The sequence below is a fragment of the Stenella coeruleoalba genome (genome assembly GCF_951394435.1).
Source record: "Stenella coeruleoalba genome assembly, chromosome: 21".
Taxonomy (NCBI): Eukaryota; Metazoa; Chordata; class Mammalia; order Artiodactyla; family Delphinidae; genus Stenella; species Stenella coeruleoalba.
The window spans coordinates 16,803,684-16,825,276 of record NC_137167.1 but is presented as its reverse complement, the minus strand read 5'-3'; the positions used below and the strand labels follow the sequence as shown (position 1 = coordinate 16,825,276).

The window sequence follows — 21,593 nt, the reverse complement described above, 5'->3', positions numbered from 1 at the left end:
TATAGGTAGGCATAGTTAAAAATCATATGGACTTTGTTACTACTATTTTGTTGTTCTCTAGCTTTTTTCTCTGTATTCACTTGTCAAATAGCAACCAAGGATCTGTGTCACACAAAGCATTGTTCTGGTAGTGAGGAAGAATCTAAATATGAATTAGATCATCTCTACTCTCATAGAGCCTTTAGCTGTTTTCACAGTGCCTTGCACAGCATTCAGAGCTGCAGAGGTGTCTCAGAAACAGCCCGAGGCTGTGTGCTGCACCAGGACTGCTTGTTGACACCCTTTCCTCTACTGTGACTCTAGACGTTCCATTCATGCCTAACTTCTGTATTAAGATGCTGAATAACGTTCATTTGAAATAAGGGTGCAAAAAAATTTCTGCTAGAAAGTAGAGAGGCAGATTTCAGAATTACCTTCATCCCTCTGCTACTGGGGAGCTCATTATACATTCTCAGTCACATTCCTTTGTCTAACTAGTTAAATTATTCAGTTTCTTTCCCCAAAACGCTAACGTAAATTTGATGGTGAGTGATTGTAAAATTGAGAAAATGTGATGTTAATGCTACAGTCATGGTGTTGTACTGGCGTTGTTCCTGGGTCCACTAAAACCGTTTCTGCATTGTTGATGATAATAGCTTCCTTATTTAAATTTACTTTGGTCTAGAACTAAGCAGACTATGTATAAACTAAAACACGCATCCCACAATACTAGCCTGGGTTTCCTTAAATGGCTGCACCAAGAGGGTACTGCAGGGTCTTGGAGGCCTAAGCTTTAGAACTTGAGCAGTGTCACTTTTGCCATAGCTCATCATCTCATGGGACAGAGTGGTGAAAAGCTAGCCCAGATTCAAGGGTAGGAGTAGCTTCTAAGTATTATGAAGGAAGATTAAGAGAAGTGTTTTAAAATACAACACTATATAATAGAATTTATATAATTCTACACCTTATTGTTAAGCATAGGGTTTTTTTGTTTGTTTCAAAATTAGCCTCTGCAAGAACTTTATATTCTTCTCAAGATATTTCTTTTCTAATGTGCTTCTCTGTAAAACTCCCTTTGATGTTAAACCAAGTCGAGCTTAATGAAGACTATATTAAAATGGATTATTGTTATTGTCCTAACTAAACAAATATCTATTGAGTTTATATAAGCCAGGAATTTTCTTATATGCTGGGCTAAAGTTGAGAAGATACAGTTCAAATCTTAAGAAGTTCATCATTCAGGAAAAAAGTCCAATACATGAACAAATGAATACATTGTTTTGAATTACAACATTTCTCTAGGTCATATATAACCCTGTTAAACTATACCACAAGTAAGCCTAAGAATAATTTTTATTTTTCCATACTTAATGGGATTTCTTTAAAATAGGAATATTGTACATGAGTTGGTCGAAAAATAATTGGTGAATATGGCAATGATGATGGTGTACCTAGCATCTTATCTCCTCCAAGATTAAATGCCTCCTTTAAATGTTTCTATTTTATTTTTTACTTTGATTTTACTTTTTGCAGGATAAGTCATGGGCATAATTTGAACCGTTTTATAGCAAAAGAATTTGATGACTGCTCTTTACCAAGGCTTTCTCCCCACACTTTGTCTCATCATTTCTGTTAGCTTTTGTCATGCTATAAAATGCACTTGTTTACTGAGGCTTTTAGATAATTGTAATTTTATGTCTCCTGCTTAATAGTTTTATGTGTAACTGGTACTTTATTGTTGTACAACATTCTTTCCTGCAGTATATATAGTAGGGTGATATATTCATCCTGTCTACATATCTGCCTTTCCATTCTGTGGGAGTTTCTGCCAGAAGACAGTGTGCACTTGTCTATGAATGGATAAAGGGTGAAATTTATTTAGTTTCATAGCAATAGAATTAAATTATATTTCAGGCTTCCAGTTATGAGTCTGTATAGGCCTCATCTCTGTACCATATGAGAAAATAAAATGTTTTATATATTAGTATTTTATATAACAGAGGCTTGCCCTTTCAAAAAATTTCAAAATATAATCACTTTGATGGAAAATTTTATTCTACTTAATTTATATTTCTATCATAAAATAAGGTTATTAAATATATTTGAAACTTCTTTTTTGATGACTCTGGGAGGGTATAGGAGAATATACATCAGGTCTCTAAAATAGGTTAGGGGCATCATTTATTGAGGTTGTAGGGAAGGCTGATTCATAGAAACTTGTCAGAAACTATGAGACCCAGGACATCATACCAGATGTGAAATCTTGTGTACTTGATATGTATCTAGCACTTTGCTAGGCATTTTACATATTATTTTTATTTCCATCTTGTGTTTTTTTTATTTTTTTTATTGAGATATAATGGACATACAACACTGTATAAGTTGAAGGTGTACAGCACAATGATTTAATTTACATTCATCATGAAATGATAAGATTAGTGAATATCCATCATAGCATATAGATACAAAATTAAAGACATAAGAAAAAAAAACTTTTTTCTTACGATGAGAACTCTTGGATTTACTCTCTTAACAACTTTCATATATAACATACAGCAATGTTAATTACATTTATTATGTTTTACATTACATATCTTTTACTTGTTTATCTTATAACTGGAAGTTTGTACTATTTGACAACCTTCATCCAATTCCCCCTCCCCCATCCCCTCTCCATCTTGTTTTGAAAAGATTTTAAAGTTCTAGGAAAATTAAAAGAATAGTATAGTACAATGACCACCCTTCACCAGCTGGCAACATTTTACCACATTTTCTGTTGTCAAACCATTTGAAAGTAATGGTTCATACATTACTACATACATCATGATTCTGCATGCATAAATATTATCCTAAGTATTTCTTAAGAAAAAGGATATTTTCCTATATATTAGTAGCATGATTATCATTCTCCAATATGTAGTAGTGTCTCAATATTACCTAATTTTTTGTCCATGTTCACATTTTTCAAATTGTTCTCAATTTTTTAAAAAATTTGGTCCAGGATCCAATCAAGGGGCAAGCATTACATTTGTTCATGTGTCTTTAGTCTCCTTTAACCTAGAACAGCTGCCCTTACTCCCATGATGTTTGTCTTTCTTGACAGGGACATTTTTGATGAGTTGAGGCCAGTTGCTATTTAAAATATCTCGTATTTGGATGTAGCTTATGGTTTCTTCACGTGTAGATTCATTTTGGCAAGAATATTACATTGGTGTTGATTTACACTTATTTTTGCACCACATCAGGAGAAATTATGTCTGTTTACTCCATTATTGAGGAAACTGTGTGATCACTTGTTTAATGTGTTAACCGTTAGATTTCCTCATTTTAAGGCTGTGCATTTCCACCTGTAATTAAGAAGTAATCTCTTAGGTAATACTTTGAGATTGTGTATCAGTCTTTTTTCCCAATAATCCATTGGTATTTTATCTGAGTTCTAGTATTACATCTGTGTTCAGTATCTGAAATTTTTTTGCGAAGAAGTGCTTTACTCCCCCCAAATCTCAAGTTTGGTTAGGGAGAATTCTTTAATGTGGCTCCTGCGTGCTTTATGATATGTTGCATTTTTAAGCATTTACTCACTTTCCCATTTAAGCATTTACTCATTTTCTGGTAAAACAAAATGTTTTTCTTATACTTCCCCTGCACCGACCTGGAATTAGCCATTTCTCCAAGAACACTTGATAAAGGAATAGTATTTAGAAATTAACATCTGGACACTAGATATACTCATTGCTGCTTGAGTGTCATTTCTTCAAGTTACTTTAATGGATGGTTTTAGGATGACTATATTCTAAGAGTAAAAACAACTTCAAAGAACTCTTGAGCTGTATAGAAATGACCGTGCATTATGCTTGCTGCAATTCAAATCCAGCATTTATAGGGTTTTTCTTCACCTTTCCCATGCTGTATTTTTTTCTCCCAAAGTGAAACCCATATTTCCCAACTATCTTTGTGTATACTCATTTATAATACTCAAAGTATTTTCAGTATTAAATACTTCTTTGCAGGGGCTACATAGAACTAAGGTTATATGGAACTATTAGGTAATTCTCTCCTTTTGTGATTTAAATCTTACTTATTGTGGGTAGGTATTAAGCCATCACTGAATTTTCTTTATACCTGCTCTGTGGTATTAGTACATCTCCAGGTATTTACCACTGTTCTCCACACTTACGTATTTGGTGAGCAGATATCAACTGGGTTGGGAATTATTCTTCAAAGTCTTTTGGTCTACAACACGGTGTCTCCTCTGTAGACATTCAAAGAGCTAAGAACATCAAGTGCTTACTATCCAGAAGGAAGAGAGTTTCTGAGATAAAAGTGCAGTAGGGGGGCTTCCCTGGTGGCGCAGTGGTTGAGAGTCCTCCTGCTGATGCAGGGGACACGGGTTCGTGCTCCGGTCCGGGAAGATCCCACATGCCGCAGAGCGGCTGGACCCGTGAGCCATGGCCGCTGAGCCTGCGCGTCCGGAGCCTGTGCTCCGCAACGGGAGAGACCACAACAGTGAGAGGCCCGCGTACCGCTAAAAAAAAAATAAAATAAAAAAGCTCAGTAGGATGCAGAGCTGAACGTTATGAAGGCCTGGAGAAGAAAGGGACAGTGAATTCAGCTGTGCTTGTAAGTGAGCAGATGTGAGGGATTTGGAGGCTCTGTGGCTTGTTTCAGCAGCCCTGGAGAATGAACTTTTCCACACTATTAGGTTGGAAAGACACTGAGCTTCTTTTTGGTTCAAAATTTGACTGCATTGAATCATATTTCACAGGCTTGTAATAGCATAAAATGCTTCTAAAAGGCTGAAAGCCAGGGCTTTCCTAAGAACTTGACAAGCAGAGCAATCTCAGAGACTGTGTTAACCAGTATCTGACTGTAGAGGAGAACCAAACATATAAATGACATTTTGAAGAACTTAGGAAATATCAGTAACTAGCTTAAATAACTTTTTTAAACTAATAAAGGTGGTTATTATTTTTAACATTTACTATGTTGGATATGTGATTTTATCTAACCTATATACTAGATTACGAATTAAATGTTATTAATCCTGTTTTGTAAATGTGGATACTGATGATCAGAGAGGTTCAGCAAGTTTTGTAAGGTCACACAGCTAATAATGTCACAGATTAAATCTGAATTTAACATTATCTGACTTCAAACCCCATGACTTCTCCACCATACTGATTGTTCTTTAGAATAGAGAAATATCTCTGTGCAAAGCCCACTGATGTTTACTTCCTCTATGATAACTTATACATATAGTTCATTATTTATAAAAGGATCAAAGTAAACTGAGTATCCATTTATCCAGCAAATAAGCATAATGAACTTTAAAAGACAGAGAGAACACAGAGTTCAGCGAATCATAGGGTAGGAAATCCCTACTTTTTTTTTTTCGTATTTTTGGTTTGCCTTGAATTTATCATGATACTAACAACTAGTTATGGAATCTGATTTTAGTTGTATTAAGATAGCTCTCAGATTTTTGTGTGATGTTCCTCCTTACTCATTCAGCACTTATACTAGGCACTGTACTAATTACTTTGTATAAATTAACTCATTAACCTCACAGCAAACCTGTAATATGTGAATTATTATTTCCAGTTTACATATGAGGAAACTGAGGCATGGTGAAGTTAAATGACTTTCTATCAAATAGCACTGTAAGTATCTGATCCTGTGCTCTTTACTTCTCATTTTATACAGCCCTCCTCTGTGAGATTTTACTGCTTTCTGGTCAATATAATTTTTTTAAAAATTGCTATTCTTTTAAAAATGGGAAGTTGCATTGTATAATTAGATGATTCAAAGCACTTATTTTCAAATATATACTCTTAGCTGTGATCTGAATCAAAATATTATGATAATTTGGGAAGATAAAAGAGGCAAAAAATTCATTTTGTTTCTGGACAGTAGTTCAAATCAGATACATTGGTTTATGATATATTACTCTATTGAATCATACTACTCTGTTCTATCAACAAAGATTCATAATTTGTCTACTCTGTGCCTGGCACTGCTCTAGGCCCTGGAAAGGAGGAAAGCAGATAAAACACCTTCCCTCATGGAGCTTACACACTTGTATGTTGTGTAACACTGATCTATAAGCAAGAAACCTGGAGATTCAGTAGATGTGATTTAGTCTTGATGTGGGTGTTGTGGAGCTTTTTAGGTTATAGGTATTGACCCAAAGAAATTACACAACTGACTTCTAAAGAGGACTCTTTTAAATTATTTACTCTAATTAGAAAAAAGGATTTAACACCCCTTGAAATACATTGATAAGCTCTGACAATACTTCCTATCACTATATTCAAGGTATCATGGTTGTACCTTGCCAAAAATCATAAAAAGTCTGAGATTTTGCCTTCTTGCAAGCAAACACGTTGGCCTGCCACAGTTTCATACATGATGGTAGAAGATCAAGACTCCTGGGTTGGAAACAAAGTGCTTTATGACTGGCAAACAGCAAGCAGCATGACCTTTATGTTCACATCCATTCCCTGTGCCTCCCAAGTCCCTTGGGGGCCATAAGGAAGCAGCCCCAGGAGGAGGACTGATGGATTTTCATTACAGTCAAGGGATCTTGAGTTTAAGAAATTCGATGATCCTCTAGAAGAGATAGCAAGCTGCATATGTCCCAGAGGGAATTATTTCTTTATTATACTGGACAGTAAAAAAAATCCTGCCCCGGAGGGGAGGGAGACACTATCTCTATCTTCCAGGGTTACAAATGTCTTTAAATACTTAATCTTCAAGAGAGGACATCAGTGTTTATGCCCACAAAATGAGCAGAAATGAAAGCGATCCATAGAGAATTGTCTTCCAATATTTCCCTCTCTGTATTACCAGTTTGTCATGACTTGAAAATGATCTATCACTAAAAGTAATTACTTGTATATATTACATATAGGCAAGAATGACATATTTAGATCATGTATGTGATGGGATTGGTCATCATGTGTCTAATTTACAGGTGAGGAAAGAGAGGCTCATAGAGATACATTTATGACTCATCCCATATTTAATAAATCTCAATGCCAGGATTTAATCCCAGATGTTTTCAATAATCAAAAGAACTCAATATCCAGGATGTAAATATATCTCTGCAATCTCTAGCATAAATAGAACGGTTCGGTGCTGCAAAACAAGGCTTTCAAAATTTCATGTCATTGTGACATCCACATCTATTTGACATTCACCAACATCATCAGCTTTCACCTGAGGAAAACTTTCCATTATGTAGTTCAGTCTATTGGAAATGTGCTGGCATGAACCTCCTCTCACAGCTTCTTAGAGAAATTGGTGCAGTTCTGGGCTCTATGCAGCTGGAAAGGTGGTCTCTTCAGGGCAACCTGCTGATGGACATTTTAGCCCTAGAGTTGTAAATGTGTTTAGATTAGAAACATCTACAATTCATTCAAGAGTCGTAGATCAAAGCAGGATGTAATAACAACTTGTGGGTGTTGTGGAAGAAGAGCTTTTTTTCTTTTTCAACACAATAAGGTTTGTTTTATAGAGATTAGTAAACGTTTAAGTGTCCTTAGTGAGCATATCAGTGTTACTTTAAATATCAATATGATATATCAACTGGGAGCTGTTCAATATAATATTTACGGCCATCACAAATAAACTTTTAGAAATTGGCTTTGTTAGAGTAATTTTTTGTGTGTGAATTCTTTTTTTTTTAATTAATTAATTAATTAATTTTGACTGCATTGGGTCTTCATTGCTGCGTGTGGTCTTTCTCTAGTTGCGGCGAGCGGGGGCTACTCTTTGTTGTGGTGTGCGGGCTTCTCATTGCGGTGGCTTCTCTTGTTGTGGAGCACAAGCTCTAGGCGTGCAGGCTTCAGTAGTTGTGGCTCTCAGGCTCCAAAGTGCAGGCTCAGTCGTTGCAGCGTGTGGGTTCAGTATTTGTGGCTCTCGGGCTCTAGAGCACAGGCTCAGTAGTTGTGGCGCATGGGCTTAGTTGCTCTGCAGCATGTGGGATCTTCCCGGATCAGGGATCGAACTCGTGTCCCCTACACTGGCAGGCGGATTCTTAACCACTGCGCCACCAGGGAAGTTCCTGTGTGTGAATTCTTAAATCTCCCTTTTCCAGCTGACCAAAATTCATGCAATTATATATTTGAATTAATGAAGACCATGAAAGCACTGTGACAGAATAATTATCTTTAATTATACTAATTACATAAATGGATAAAAATTGATGATTAGGGCATTACTCTGTGAAAATAATAGCTTTATATTAATGATTGGATCTTCCTGCAACTTATCTTCACCATCCCCCCTACTTCTTATAACCTACATTTGACATTTAAAAGTTTAAGAAAAACTTTGAACTAAAAGTCCTCCAAATATACCCTGAGTTTCTGTGCTTTTTTGAATTCACTAAGATGACTCAGGTTGCCAGATTTAGCAAATAAGAATACAGAGCTCTCAGTTAAACTTGAATTTCAGATGAACAGTGAATAAGCTTTGTAGTATAAATAAGTCCCAAATATTGCAACATTAGAGATGATTCCTGTAAGGCAATACACTCAGTAACTGTTGGTTGGATGTGTTTTTAGAGGATATATATAACTAGTACTCTATCCACTATCCCCACAGAATATAGGAAGTGCTTACAAATTTTATTGAAATTTGAATTAGTCCCACAGGTAAATATTTATTGTTTAACTTTAAGCTATAAAAATAATTTGCCAGTCGCACACTACAAACAGGTTAAATGAGGGTTACATGTCATTCTCTGGTTATGAAATCCACTCCTAACATTTTTTGTTAAATGATGTTTGTATTCTAGTGCATGCATTATTAAGGCCAGCAAATGCATCTGAGGATATATACTTTCCCCCAATCTAGTTTTAAAAGAAGGACAGATATTTTCATGATTTTCATTGATTAACACAAGTTAAATCCCCACAAGTCTTTATCGAACAGCAGTTCTTCCATCGTGTTGTTAATTGACAGTGTCTTTGAATTATTTATCAAATAGTATTATTTAGTGATTTCCTCCTTTATTTACTTACTGAGTATAAATGAATATGCAGGGATTACCTTATTCCTATCATGCTCTGGTTATTCGGTGAAGCTAACAAAGCCACAAGTAATATCACTATTTCTGGGCATAAGGATGATTTGTTTGCATATGGGGTCTGAGATCTTGAAACACAAAACTATACATCTCCCCCTCAATTTGAGAGCAGTTGTGCTTGTCATGAAAAGAGAAGTTAAACTCGATGCATTGTGCCATGAAAATATACTTGAAACTCTACTGCAGACTTTAAAACGCCACTCAAGAGCTAATGATTTTCTTAGAAAACTGTTTCTAATTACAAGTTTTTAAATAAAAAGGAGATTTGTCCCAGAGTCAAGTCTTCATGACTGCTTTGCTCTTTTGATCCTGGGACCTGGCCCTCATTGTGGAGTTCTAACCTTTCTGCCTTTTAAAATAGCCCTGAAGCAGTTGTATTAAGACGTCTTTGTGGACTTTCACTAATGTGAGTTTAAATACTGTGGTGTCCTTTATGAAGGAGAGTTGACACACTTCCAGAGCTGTCACAACTGGTCCGATTCATAAGGGATTAATTGGCCATGGATGCTTGTGAGCTGAAATACTGTCACAGCGGCTGTAGATCTGTCACTTTGATACACAAGGTAATCAAGTCCAGTTAACATTCCGGACTCTCCCAGAATGTTAACAGCTTACCTGTTACCTTCTTAAGCAAGAAGTCCTTAGAGGCTGTTTACTCCATGTCATGTGGAAGAGCATAGTCTGGACTTTTAGTTAAAGATCATTTGATATTTTGTGGGATAAACTTTGTTTCCAAAGCTGTACTAAAATATAAAATATACTCTGGTTGTCTTGAGACTGGCTCCAAAGGGAAATGAAGCTTTAAGAACCTAAGCTTCAGAAAACAACCTCAAACAGAAAAATAAAATAGAATTTTTTCTAAGTTCTTTTTTACTTTTTTTCTTTTTTTGGTAAGGGTTCAAACAATCAGAAAAAAATAGTTTACTTTTCACTTGTCTCCAGTTTTCTTCCCAGAGGCAACCTGGTTTCTCAGGTATGAAATCCTTCCAGAACACTTACTGTTCATTTACAAATAGAGTTTTACATACACACACACGGAAATAGATCTATGTATTTTTTTATGTGAATGTGATTGTAGTATACTTTTTTGGGCAGCATTTTGGTTGTCAGTATATGTAAGTATACAGTCTTCTAACAGATGCATAATATTCCCCAAAGAGGTGTACTTTAATTTTTAAAAATACTAATTGCATTTCAACTGTAAAAATTTTTTCTAAGAAAATAAAGAAATGATAAATAAATTATTTAATGTCTAGGTTACTTATCTGAAATATTATTTGCCTGTGCGCCTATCACATATTTTAATGTGTAAGGCAGAGTTTACTGCAGCATTGCACAGTGTCCAAGGCACTGAATTTTTAATATGAAATTTCACACTTTGATTGGTATCCTAGATTTCTCAGGAATGATTAAACTTCTAACTGGATACCACTTGAGAATATTTGTCTGTGGCTTCTGTCCTTAGCAGTAATTATCTTATGTTAGGAAATTATTGAAGAGAGGGGAGAATGCTAAAACCTATAAAGTGATCAGACAAGAAGCTGACTTGGCTGAAAAAGGAATTTCAGCACTTACAATGGAGTTGAGGAATATGGGCAATCCCAAAGTGCAGGGAGGAAGCTGTGAGGACTGCCAAAGGATTCCTGAGACTAACCCCTGTGGGTGTCACTCGCTTAAGCACCACACCGTACAGGAAGAACTTATTACAAGACGTTGGCACATATTCTACATACAAGCTTTTATAAGCCAGGTGAATGACTGTATATGCTTCTGTAAAGTTAGCATATCTGAATATGTGCATAGGGAGAGAAATAAACACAGTTACACTTTATCAGCCATATAAATAAAAAAAAGTAGCTACAGTAAACAATCATGTAGAAAAAAATTAAAGCTACTGGATTTTAAAATTCTAAAATCTTTAAATGGAACATATAATTGACTTATGAAATTTTGTTATCACTGTATTTAGACTCTTGTTAGTAATGAAGAATCCTAGTAGTTTCTTATTACTCCTAATGTGAAAAATCAGCTGGGTATTCAATATGTTTAAAAACAATTCAATTTGGAACACCTGTACTATAATAAATTGAAGAATTTAAGACAACATATAAAACTGTTGTGTGAAAACAATAACAAAGTTACTGGAAGTGGGCATAATGGGATATATAGAAATATTTCTATATACTCCATAGAAAGAGAACATTCCTAGAGTTACTGGGAGAATCGACACTTTTAAAGCATCTTCACACTTAAATCAAATTTAACACGTTTAAAGCAACTAGTATGGAAAGTTTTAGTTGTATTTACTTACTAAATTGTGATTTCCATATTACAGTTACCACTCAGTTGATAGATCCTTATAAATGGGCACATATGTTCATAAAATAATAGTAAAATCAAATCTGTGACCGTTTGCTAGGGATCTTAAGGTTTATTAACAAAATTATATTTATTTTTAGGTTCTGATTATGTTTTGACATGCAGTTGTTTTAGCTGGTTAGTATTGTTATGGAACCAAAAGTATACTTCATTCTCTCTATTGTACTCAAAACAGAGGTTGGTCTGGAAAGTTATTTCTGCCACATTTTTATGTAACAGGCAAATGACTGTTTAATTTTAAAGAAAAGATTTATACTGCAAGAGTCCAGACTACTCTGAGATATATATTCCATGAACCCTCAGGTGTAAGTGGAGAAGAAGAAAGAATGTCTATACTGGTTCCATCCATACCTCTCTTTCAGAAAGCCAGGCAGCCCTGGAAGTAGCCTAAAAAATTGGTGGCACCTGGATAGAAAGAGCTGTAGTTGAAAAAGCAGATGACATAATGAATTGGTTGGTGAGTTAAGTGCAGAAGGAGAGAAAGACTTAGATGTGCTTGGGACATGTGGATATTTCCAGAAGTAATTCCATTATCTCAAACAGATAAAGTAACTATTCTGCAATTTTACAAGTTTGTAATAGCAACATTTTGTTGGAGTGTTACACTTAACCAGTGTGATACTCTTTATTCTCAGCTTTTTACAACTTGTGAGATTTCATGAAATAGTATTAACATCAGAACAATTCCGGATACATCTCCTGAATGTTGAAAAAGTATATTAGTTATGTTTTCACCCATCTGAGTCAAAGGTTTATTATTTTTGGACACAAAGGATAATTCTTTCCATCACCATTTACTGATCACCTTGCATATGTAGACAATGAAGACAGCTCTGAGAATAAAGAAAATGAATTAGACAAATGACTAGAGTAGAGACATAGGTAGTATTGTGAGAAAGGAGAAAGCAGCATATGGAAGGCCTCTGAAAGTTGGCTCTTCCACTACAATAATTTCTAATAGAATCTTGCTTGCCTATCACAACTTAGTCCAGCCTGCATGTCTCTCACAGTGATGCCAGTCTCCACAGATAAATAGTTACTAAAATATGACCATGAGAAACTCCTTTCTGAATAGTTAGGTCAGAGTTTAACTCTTCTTAGTAAAATTATCTTAGAATTTATGTGATGATTCTCCTTGACCTACACATTTATGTGATTATCTTGAGCTTGGTCTTAAAGCACTAAAATGGAATTATCCCGAATTTGCCCCCAGTGTAATGTTCATCTCCTTTTTTCTCTTTTATTTATGCCCTGTACATTGCAGAGTACCTGTTTTCCTTGTCTGTAGAGGACACAGACTGCATCTATAATTTTGTTTGTAAAGCATTCATCCCAGTTATGTGTAGTCAGGGCCCTTGGCAGAGCTATATTGGAGATGAATTTTACTAACAGAGGTCATGGACCTGATGTAGAAGTTTATGTGAACCTCATTCAATACTAAATTATTCCTTTGTATATATTTTCCTGCATGGTCCTATCACTTACAAATAAGGGCTTATCAAGAGTCATTACTCTTAGAAATTGAGGGCTTAAAAATTGCTGTTAAGAGCGTATAACAAGAAGACTCTCACAGACAGTTATAAAATATTGTTCCTTTGCACTTCCTGCTTGTGAGGAGACATGTGAACCTTCCCAAGAGTTTTATGAAAAAAGTAGGGAACACTTAAAAAAGCCAATCAGTAGAGCTACTTAATTGTTCATTTGGATTTATGCCCCCTAAGTCAGTTTGCTTGCTAATGTTTTCAATAACAACAAATAGGAAGTGCAGTTTAATGTGAAAATAAATACACAGTAGAGATCACCAAAACCATAGCCACAAACGAACAGCAACCTAGTTTTTTTTTTTTAAATCAGTTCAAACAACAGTTTGAATTCTATTATACTGAATCCATCCAAAGAAAGATTTTGAAAAAAAATGAGTCAATGGTACAAGTGAGACAAGACCAAACAAAAAATGCAGGAAATATATTCTCAAATGTACTTTGAATTGTGAATAAGACATAGAAACATTAAAACTCATTTTGAGATCCAACATAATATTAAGGTTTATAAATGTAAATTTCTTAAATGCAATCTTTGAGTATTCGGCAGTTGAAGAACTGTAGCTGAAAAACTCTTGACTAATAATTCTTTCTACAAGTATTTATTGGGCACCTATAATGTGCCAGACATTATTCTAGATTTCTAGAGTGCATCTGTAAATAGAACAAAGAAACTCCCCCTCATGGAACTTAGATTTAATGGAAGGAGAGATAAAAAAATAAGCAATATATATTATATAGCATTATATATATATAAAATGTTAATTGTGGTATCTGTTATGAAAAAAAAGTGTGGAGCAGGTTAAAACAATCAGTAATGACAGTGGTGAGAAGGGGAAGGTTGTAATTCTACGTGGGGTAACCACTGCAGCCCTCATTGGGACCTGTTGTTTCAAATATTAGAAGTACATGAGGGTCTTCTTAAAGTCATATATTTGTCAAGGCGATATAAGGATAATCAGATTTAGCTATTGGCCAGAACTACTTCTTTCTCTCTTTGAGGCCCCTAAGATATAATCAAGGACAGAATGTCAGTTATATTAGCTAGAACTGTGGCTTCAAAATTTAATACAGAACTCTATTGACATGAGCTGATCTCAGAAAAAAAAAACGTTTCCCCTGTGTTCGGTCATCCTGAATGGAAAGTGTAGATAAGGTCTGCTTCATCTATTTCTGTTTTGAAGATAACCAGCCTTAGAGCAGCCCGTTTGTATGCAAGGACAGTGCACTCACGTGTATGCCTTCCTGTGCCAGAGCAGCACACATACCGGGGGAAGTGATCGCCCCATTGCAGCTGGTACAAGTTGTCTGCCTTGAACCTCTCCATCTGGAACCATAAAGCCAGGCTTAGCTCCCACTCAGGGGCAAGAGAGAGAAAGAGAGACCACTCAGACAATGAGTCCTCTCTACTTTTTCACTTTGGATCATGAGAAGAAGGAAGCCATACAAACGGCACATCCCATTCTGGTGCTCCACTAACTGTGGACTCATTCTGATATTCTGTAATTTTATCAGCCAGACCAGGGAGTGGACTAAGGAATCTGACTTATTTTAAAATGATATAGTAAGGAGTGAGGGCCTTGAGATTCCTCGAAAGTGAGGAAATAAAAACAATGTACGCAGTGTACAATGTACGTAGTGTATGCATATTTGAAAACAAGTTTTCTTGAAAGCTACTGCAGTGTCTCTCACAAACAATATATAGTAAATCTCTTTACCTTGTTTTTATTCTTTGTGTTTGAATTTTTTATTTTATTTTATTTTTTTTTACTTTGGCTCCTCTCCTTGTAGCAAAACACTGACAACACTTCCACCGAATCCTAAAATCCCCTAAGATTTTAAATGCTTGGCCCACCTCAGAACCAGTGCCTCTTCTCAGGCAATACTACACCTGAACTCCTCAAGTGGATCAGACCTTCCCAAACTGCACAGCTACTATTAAATGGGAAAGGGGGGTGGGGGATGGGAATTGAGGAACCAACTGTAGACCAAACTGTCCATCTCTGTAACTAAGGGAAACAGAATAGTCTAGATCCTAACATATGTACTGTGTAAATGTTATGTGTGATTTTTATATCAGTTAGATTACAGTGCTTATTGTGGTCTTTATGATTTTATTACCATTATGTTCAATATATAATAAATAATTGGCTTTACTTTTTACCAGAATATAGATGTCAAAAATACTCCAGATCCCACTGGTAGATGGACTAGTAAATGTTTTTTCTAATGAATCCTACTACTGATTCCATTCTTTTAACTGCATAGTGCTACTTTAGGAAGTAACCAACTTTTAAATTTTCTTTATAAAATACATGTCATGTGAAAATTCACCAAACTACCTGGAGAGAGAAAACGTGTCCCTCTCTATCACTCATCTGCTCACACTTTTTATTGATGATTTTAAACAAGATATACAAAGATATTAAGAACAATACATTGAAAATGTATTTACTTAAAGATAGGCTCACACCAAGAAAAATATCTTAGAATCTATTAATTTTTCTTACTTTTATGTCCAATTTAAAAAGGAGAATTGCACATTTGATAACAATAGCAGATTTCATATTTAGTAAAGAAATGTCATATTAATTTAGTTTGTGATGATGCTTCAATAGAAACTCCTGCTATTAACCATGTCAGCTTGATTACTTTCTGACTGCAGTTTTCAATTAGACATAGTCTGTTCTATTCATACAAAGGGAGGCAAAGAGAAAAGAATTCAGTTAAGAAACCGTGAACTTGAATAGGCACTTGTAGTAATTCACATTTTGCAAGGCTGTTTTACTTTGTATGGAAGTGATTCTTCTTGATTTAAATAAATGTAGCTAACTTGATTAAAGGTGTTGCCTGGAGATAGAATCTTTTACGGTGCTTTCAGTATTCTAGTGTATAATCAGATGAGCTTTTACTCACGTTGCATCATGGCATCACTAAATCCCTGTCTTCTTTCTTGTTTAATGTGTTTTAAAGTCTTAAAAAAATAAGATTCTTGAAAGCTACGTTGATAAATATTCTACAATGGCAAGAAAATGAATGTCTGAGATCTCCCATAATAATAAGAGTGAGAAATAAAGACAGCTCTCTCCCTAGTTCCTTAGAGAGAAAGGTCTTACATTTCTACCTATTGAAGGAGAAATGGGAGGAAAATTGTCCTCTGTTTGCTCCAGCAAAGTAAATCTTAATCAGCTCTCCTACTCCACTAGATTCTAAAGGTATTTTTTTGTATTCTCTCTCCATTAAAATAAATATTTCTGTGGATTTTTAATATGTGAAAACTTTTAGATGACATCACAATATTAAAAATTACTTTTTCACCTGGGCCTAAAAGTAGCACTGCTTTCTCAGGACAGGAAACAAGAAAGCAGTCTTTTTAGTTTATCTTATTTAATGATTTAATCTTATTTAATTATCTTACTTTCTTATCTTATCTCTGCTTACCCTTCTTCCTCCCAGATGTAAAATGTCCTCCTTCAATCATACGTCAAAAGGCATTATACATATCAATTTACTTTACTCAATTTAATTCACTTGAATTAATAATTTCAACTATTGAGAGTAAGAAACAATCTTTAAGTTTTCTGTCTTCATAATGTAATTCTCCCAATTTGTTGTTTTTTTTCTAATTTATTTTGATTTCCTTTCTAACAAGTAGCTTGAGTGATAAACTTTAATAATACTTATCATACTTAGATTTCACAGATATATTGATTCAACAAAACAACGTGTATCTTGGATTTTTGTATATGATGTTCTTCATTCAGTTTGCCATTTTGGATTTAAATAGTGTTACTTATGTTGAGATTTTAACCGTAAAAATGTGTATAGGTAATATTTAAAGAATTCTTTCTTCCAGTGGAGGCAAATCACAGACTTTGGGCAAAGATAATAAAATTTTAGTTTTTTCATTCTAAATCTTGCCTCTGATTTTGTAAAATACACTTTTTTTTACTTATTTTTTTCTGTGTATTTCTTTGCTATGGTGACAATTCTATTAAGCATGGGAGAGATATTTACCCAGTAAATTATCTGAACCTGGACAAATTCCTTTTAAAATCTGTCCTACAAAAGCCATCATCATCCAAAAAAGTTTTGGTATTGCAGTAACACAGAACTGAATTTTCCAAATAAAACACTTCCAACATGATAGTTCTCTGCAGATAGGAACCCTACATTTGTTATTTGTTATTTGATTGTTATTACATTGATGTACTTTGACCAAAAGCCACACATGCACGCACGCGCGCACACACACACACACACACACACACACACACACACACACACTCACCAGTGGAGTGCTCATCCTAGAAGCTGTAGTAGTGAATTTGGGAGTATTTCCATTTGCAATTTAAAAAGTGACTTCTCTTGCTGGTTAACAGTGTGTTGGGAATTATAGTGGCAGAAGTAATATTACAATGTTAACGTTATATTTTTTAAGAAACATTTCAATTAAAATAATTTCCTTATTTGATGAAACTTTCTGCTCTCACTAGGAACAAAATTAGAGTGAGGAACATATAGGACCATTGGAAGATTTTCACCGTATCCACATTTATTGCCGAAGAAATCAGGCAGAGAACACTGTAACCATTTGGACCTGATTGCAGCATGGTTGGTTCATTTTGGTTTTAACATCATCAGTTGGGTAATAGAGTAAATCACATAGTAATACTAAATCAGACAGGTTTAGCTTTCTTATTTTGTAATGATAAATATAATCTAGGTTTTAAAGAGCGTAGGCTTATTGGCAAATTAAATATAATTTAATATTATAAATACAAGATTAATTTAATGACCTGAAATATTATAATAAATTGGATGGAAATTGGATGAAAAGAAGTCAGCCTAATTGTTGTGTATGAAATCCTACCAAAAATTTATATGTAAAATGTGGTATATATATTTATATATATATATACACATAAAATTTATTTTCTGGAATTCGGATACATTATTTAACCTACTCCAGCTTCCATTAAATCATTTGTAAAATGGGTAAAATAACACTATGTACCTCATAAACTGCTGTGAAGATCATATAAAATAAAAGCATGTCAGGATCGTAACACAGCACCGACACACCATAAATAGATATCACAATCAACTTTATTCCTGGGGTTAGACATGCACTGCTTTAAAATAGTCACTTAATTTTGTTTAGATTTCTTACTCATAGGTTATTCTTTTTCTCGAGGAAGCATCCCTTGCCCCTTTTAGCTTTTGCTAAATATCTTTTTTGGTGGTCTCTTTTATGTATTTCCAGATAGAGAATCATGCATAAACATTTTAATGCATTACACTCCAAGGAGTGTATTGAAAAAGCTGAGTCATATTTTCCTGAGGAGTCCTTATGGTTCACAATGAATGAGCCTGGGGCATAGCTGAGCTGAAATTCTCACTCAGCTACTTAAACTTTTTTAGCCAATTTTTCAGAGCCTAAATGGTAGGAGTCAGGTGAAACTCCCAATCTGTTTGCTTGCCAATCCAAGCCACCATATTGCCGCTGGGGATAAAGAATTTTGAGATTGTGCAATACAATACGTAAAAGCTTGGACCTTGAATTCAGTTAAACCAGGGTTTGAATTTTGCCGCTGGACCTTCTACTTAAAATTCAGATTCTTCAACTATAAGATGGAGATAATTATTACTACCTCAAAAAGCTGTTATGGAGACTAAATGAAGTAATATGTGTAAAGACTGTAGCTCAGTGATATATTAGAAGATCTTCATACATGCGATTCACTATTCATAGAGCTTGGGGATATGAGAAGCACTTGAAAAATGTATGTAACACCTCCGTGCCATGTACTGTTTGGAGACCAGAGTCCTGGAAGGTGTTTGCCATGGGTTTCTATCTTTTTATACAATAATAATATATCAGTATTTGAACATCCAAAAATTGTCATGTGCCCTCTCCCTCTATCATGAACAACACTGCAGATAATTCAGTCTTAATGGGTTTTTTAATTGAAATATATATTTTTTATATTATATATATAAATATAATATATATAAATATATAAATAAATAAATAAATAATATAATAATATATAATTGATTTACAATGTTGATTGTATTTAATTGAAATATAGTTGATTTACAATGTTAGTTTCAGGTGTACAGAAAATTGAATCAGTTATACATATATGTTATAAATTTTCTCAATTATAAAAACAGTAACACAAAAAATGTGTTACTGTTTTTTCAATTGAGAAAATTTATAACAAATACATTAATTCAAAAACAATTCAAAATTGATTTTTTCTCCTTATTTATCACACACTTCTACCTACATTAGAATAAAAGTAATTACATGTTCAGGGATAGAGTATATTGTTAGAATTCTCTATGTGTGTGTGTGTGTGTGTGTGCATGCACGCATGTGTGTTTGCCTCTCTCTGTTTTGTCATGTGTACTAGCTTTGTCACCTGTATTGTTGAAGGCTGCAGAAAATATGGCCAAGGCTACCAATAGCTCTAGAGTTTTAAATCTTAAAGTTTTAGTTGCTGTATAAGGGTGGCTAGATGCACTCACTGAGTTCCAGGTTCTGACATCCTGGGGACAGGGGATAAGTGTTCATCATGGGACTCAGAAGCTCTGGCTGTATTCAGATACACAGGTCCTAACAAGGTGGCTCAGTGAGAAAGTAATTCCCAGGTGGAGTATCTTCAGCTGGGCAGAAAGTACCTAAACTACAAAAAGAAACCAAATATATGGTCTTATCCTTATTGAAACAGCACTCATAAAAGAGACATATCAAAAATAAAAATGAGCATCAGTCAGATTCAGTGCATAACTTGTTTCTAGGAAGACTCTTTGGCTCTCTAGGGAATAAATTATATGAGGTATGAACCCTCAAATCGTTGAACTCATTTCATGAAGATTTCTCTAATGAAGTCACAGCTGAACTTTGGAATCAGTGGTGTAGGATGTAAAGTGATGGATACTTATATTGAGAAAAGTATGTCTGGATTCACCTGTCTTCATTTCAAAGGAAGTTGATTTTCTTTAAAAAATTATTCTTTGATATATACAAAAATTCCGTGTACTATTTTAAGTTTAAATGGTTTATGTTTGGGGAGTTAGAATTCACAGTACGATGCTGTTAAATTTTGAAATAAGTGAGAGTGTGTTTTTTTAGCATGTGTGATATCTATTCCATTTACTGTGTAATAAATTGACTATCCTTTATGCTAGAAGTGTTTCTATACTTCTTAATTTTAATTTGAAAGGTAGGCTTATTCATTCCATTTATATTTACCTATGAAGACTACGGTTAAAAGAGGGAAGGAAGTAAAAGACTAAATGAGAGAATATGAATATTTTGATTTTGCCTTCATGGAGGTACCAAATAACTTTAATTTAGTACTAAACACTGTATTGTTATTCACTACTAATTCAGTATTTGACTTGTCTATTATTATTGGTTAAGCTTATCAGCTATTTTAAATTTTTATTCATGTCATAAAAGTTAAGCATAATAAGTAAAAGACATTTTTAAGGAAAAGTGAGCAATCTTCTTACCCTTTGTGAAACTTGAAAAATGTATATCTATAAAATATACTTGGATGTGGGTTTGGGGATGTGGGGAAGGTGGGTGTTAAGGCACTTCTAATACTGTGCTTAATGAGATAACTGGTCCTAGTCATCTGCCTATTGCCATAAAAAGAATGCATGAGTAGTCACATCATTAACATGAAATCATTGTATTAATAGAGATTTCTAAATGTCTATCAGAATGTAGAATTTTTCCATCTGCATATACTTTATTAAAATAAGTCTTTGACAGAGAAAAAAATTTGTATATAAAATTTCTGAAGAATCAAAGATGAGAATAGAAAGGCCATGTTTAAAATTCTACTGAAACTAAATTTCCATTACTTTAAAAAATCTCTAAATTTCAATACCTCATTGAATGGAATCTCTATTATGCTGATGACTTTTTAAGGTTTGATACTGTATGAATAACCTTATGGAAAAGATGCATATGGTGGGAGGGGACCTTCAAGATGGCGGAGGATTAAGACGTGGAGATCACCCTCCTCCTCACAAATACATCAAAAATACATCTACGTGTGGAACAGCTCCTACAGAACACCTACTGAATGCTGGTAGAGGACCTCAGACTTCCCAAAAGGCAAGAAAATTGCCACATACCTGTGTAGGGCAAAATAAAAAGACAAAAGAATAGGGACAGGACCTGCACCTCTGGTAGGGAGCTGTGAAGGAGGAAAAGTTTCCACACACTAGGAATCCCCTTCACTAGCAGAGACAGGGGAGTGGGCGGGGGGCAAGCTTCAGAGCCATGGAGGAGAGCACGGCAACAGGGGTGCAGAAGGCAAAGCGGAGAGATTCCTGCACAGAGGATCGGTGCCGACCAGCACTCACCAGCCCGAGAGGCTTGTCTGCAACCAGGGCAGGTTGGGGCTGGGAGCAGACACCAGGGAGAGGACTGGAATTGACTGTGTGAACACAGCCTGAAGGGAGCTAGTGCACCACAGCTAGCCAGGAAGGAGTCGGGGAAAGTCTAGACCTGCCGAAGAGGCAAGAGACCATTGTTTCAGGGTGCGTGAGGAGAGGGGATTCCTTCCCTGTCTGCC

The 21,593-nt window shown here is 34.9% G+C and overlaps 1 protein-coding gene across 9 annotated transcripts in view; it reads left to right on the top strand.

Moving 5' to 3' along the window:
• SGCZ (sarcoglycan zeta) overlaps positions 1-21,593 on the top strand; it is a 920,121-nt gene that overhangs the window by 432,746 nt on the left and 465,782 nt on the right. Inside the window, exon 2 of one of the 9 annotated variants that reach the window (XM_079908972.1) lies at positions 5,581-5,639. The exons of the other annotated variants lie outside the window; for them this stretch is intronic. Within the exon in view, the coding sequence (XP_079765098.1) occupies positions 5,604-5,639 (36 nt within the window). The 5' untranslated portion in view covers positions 5,581-5,603. The remainder of the gene's footprint in view (positions 1-5,580; positions 5,640-21,593) is intronic. 9 annotated transcript variants of the gene reach the window in all.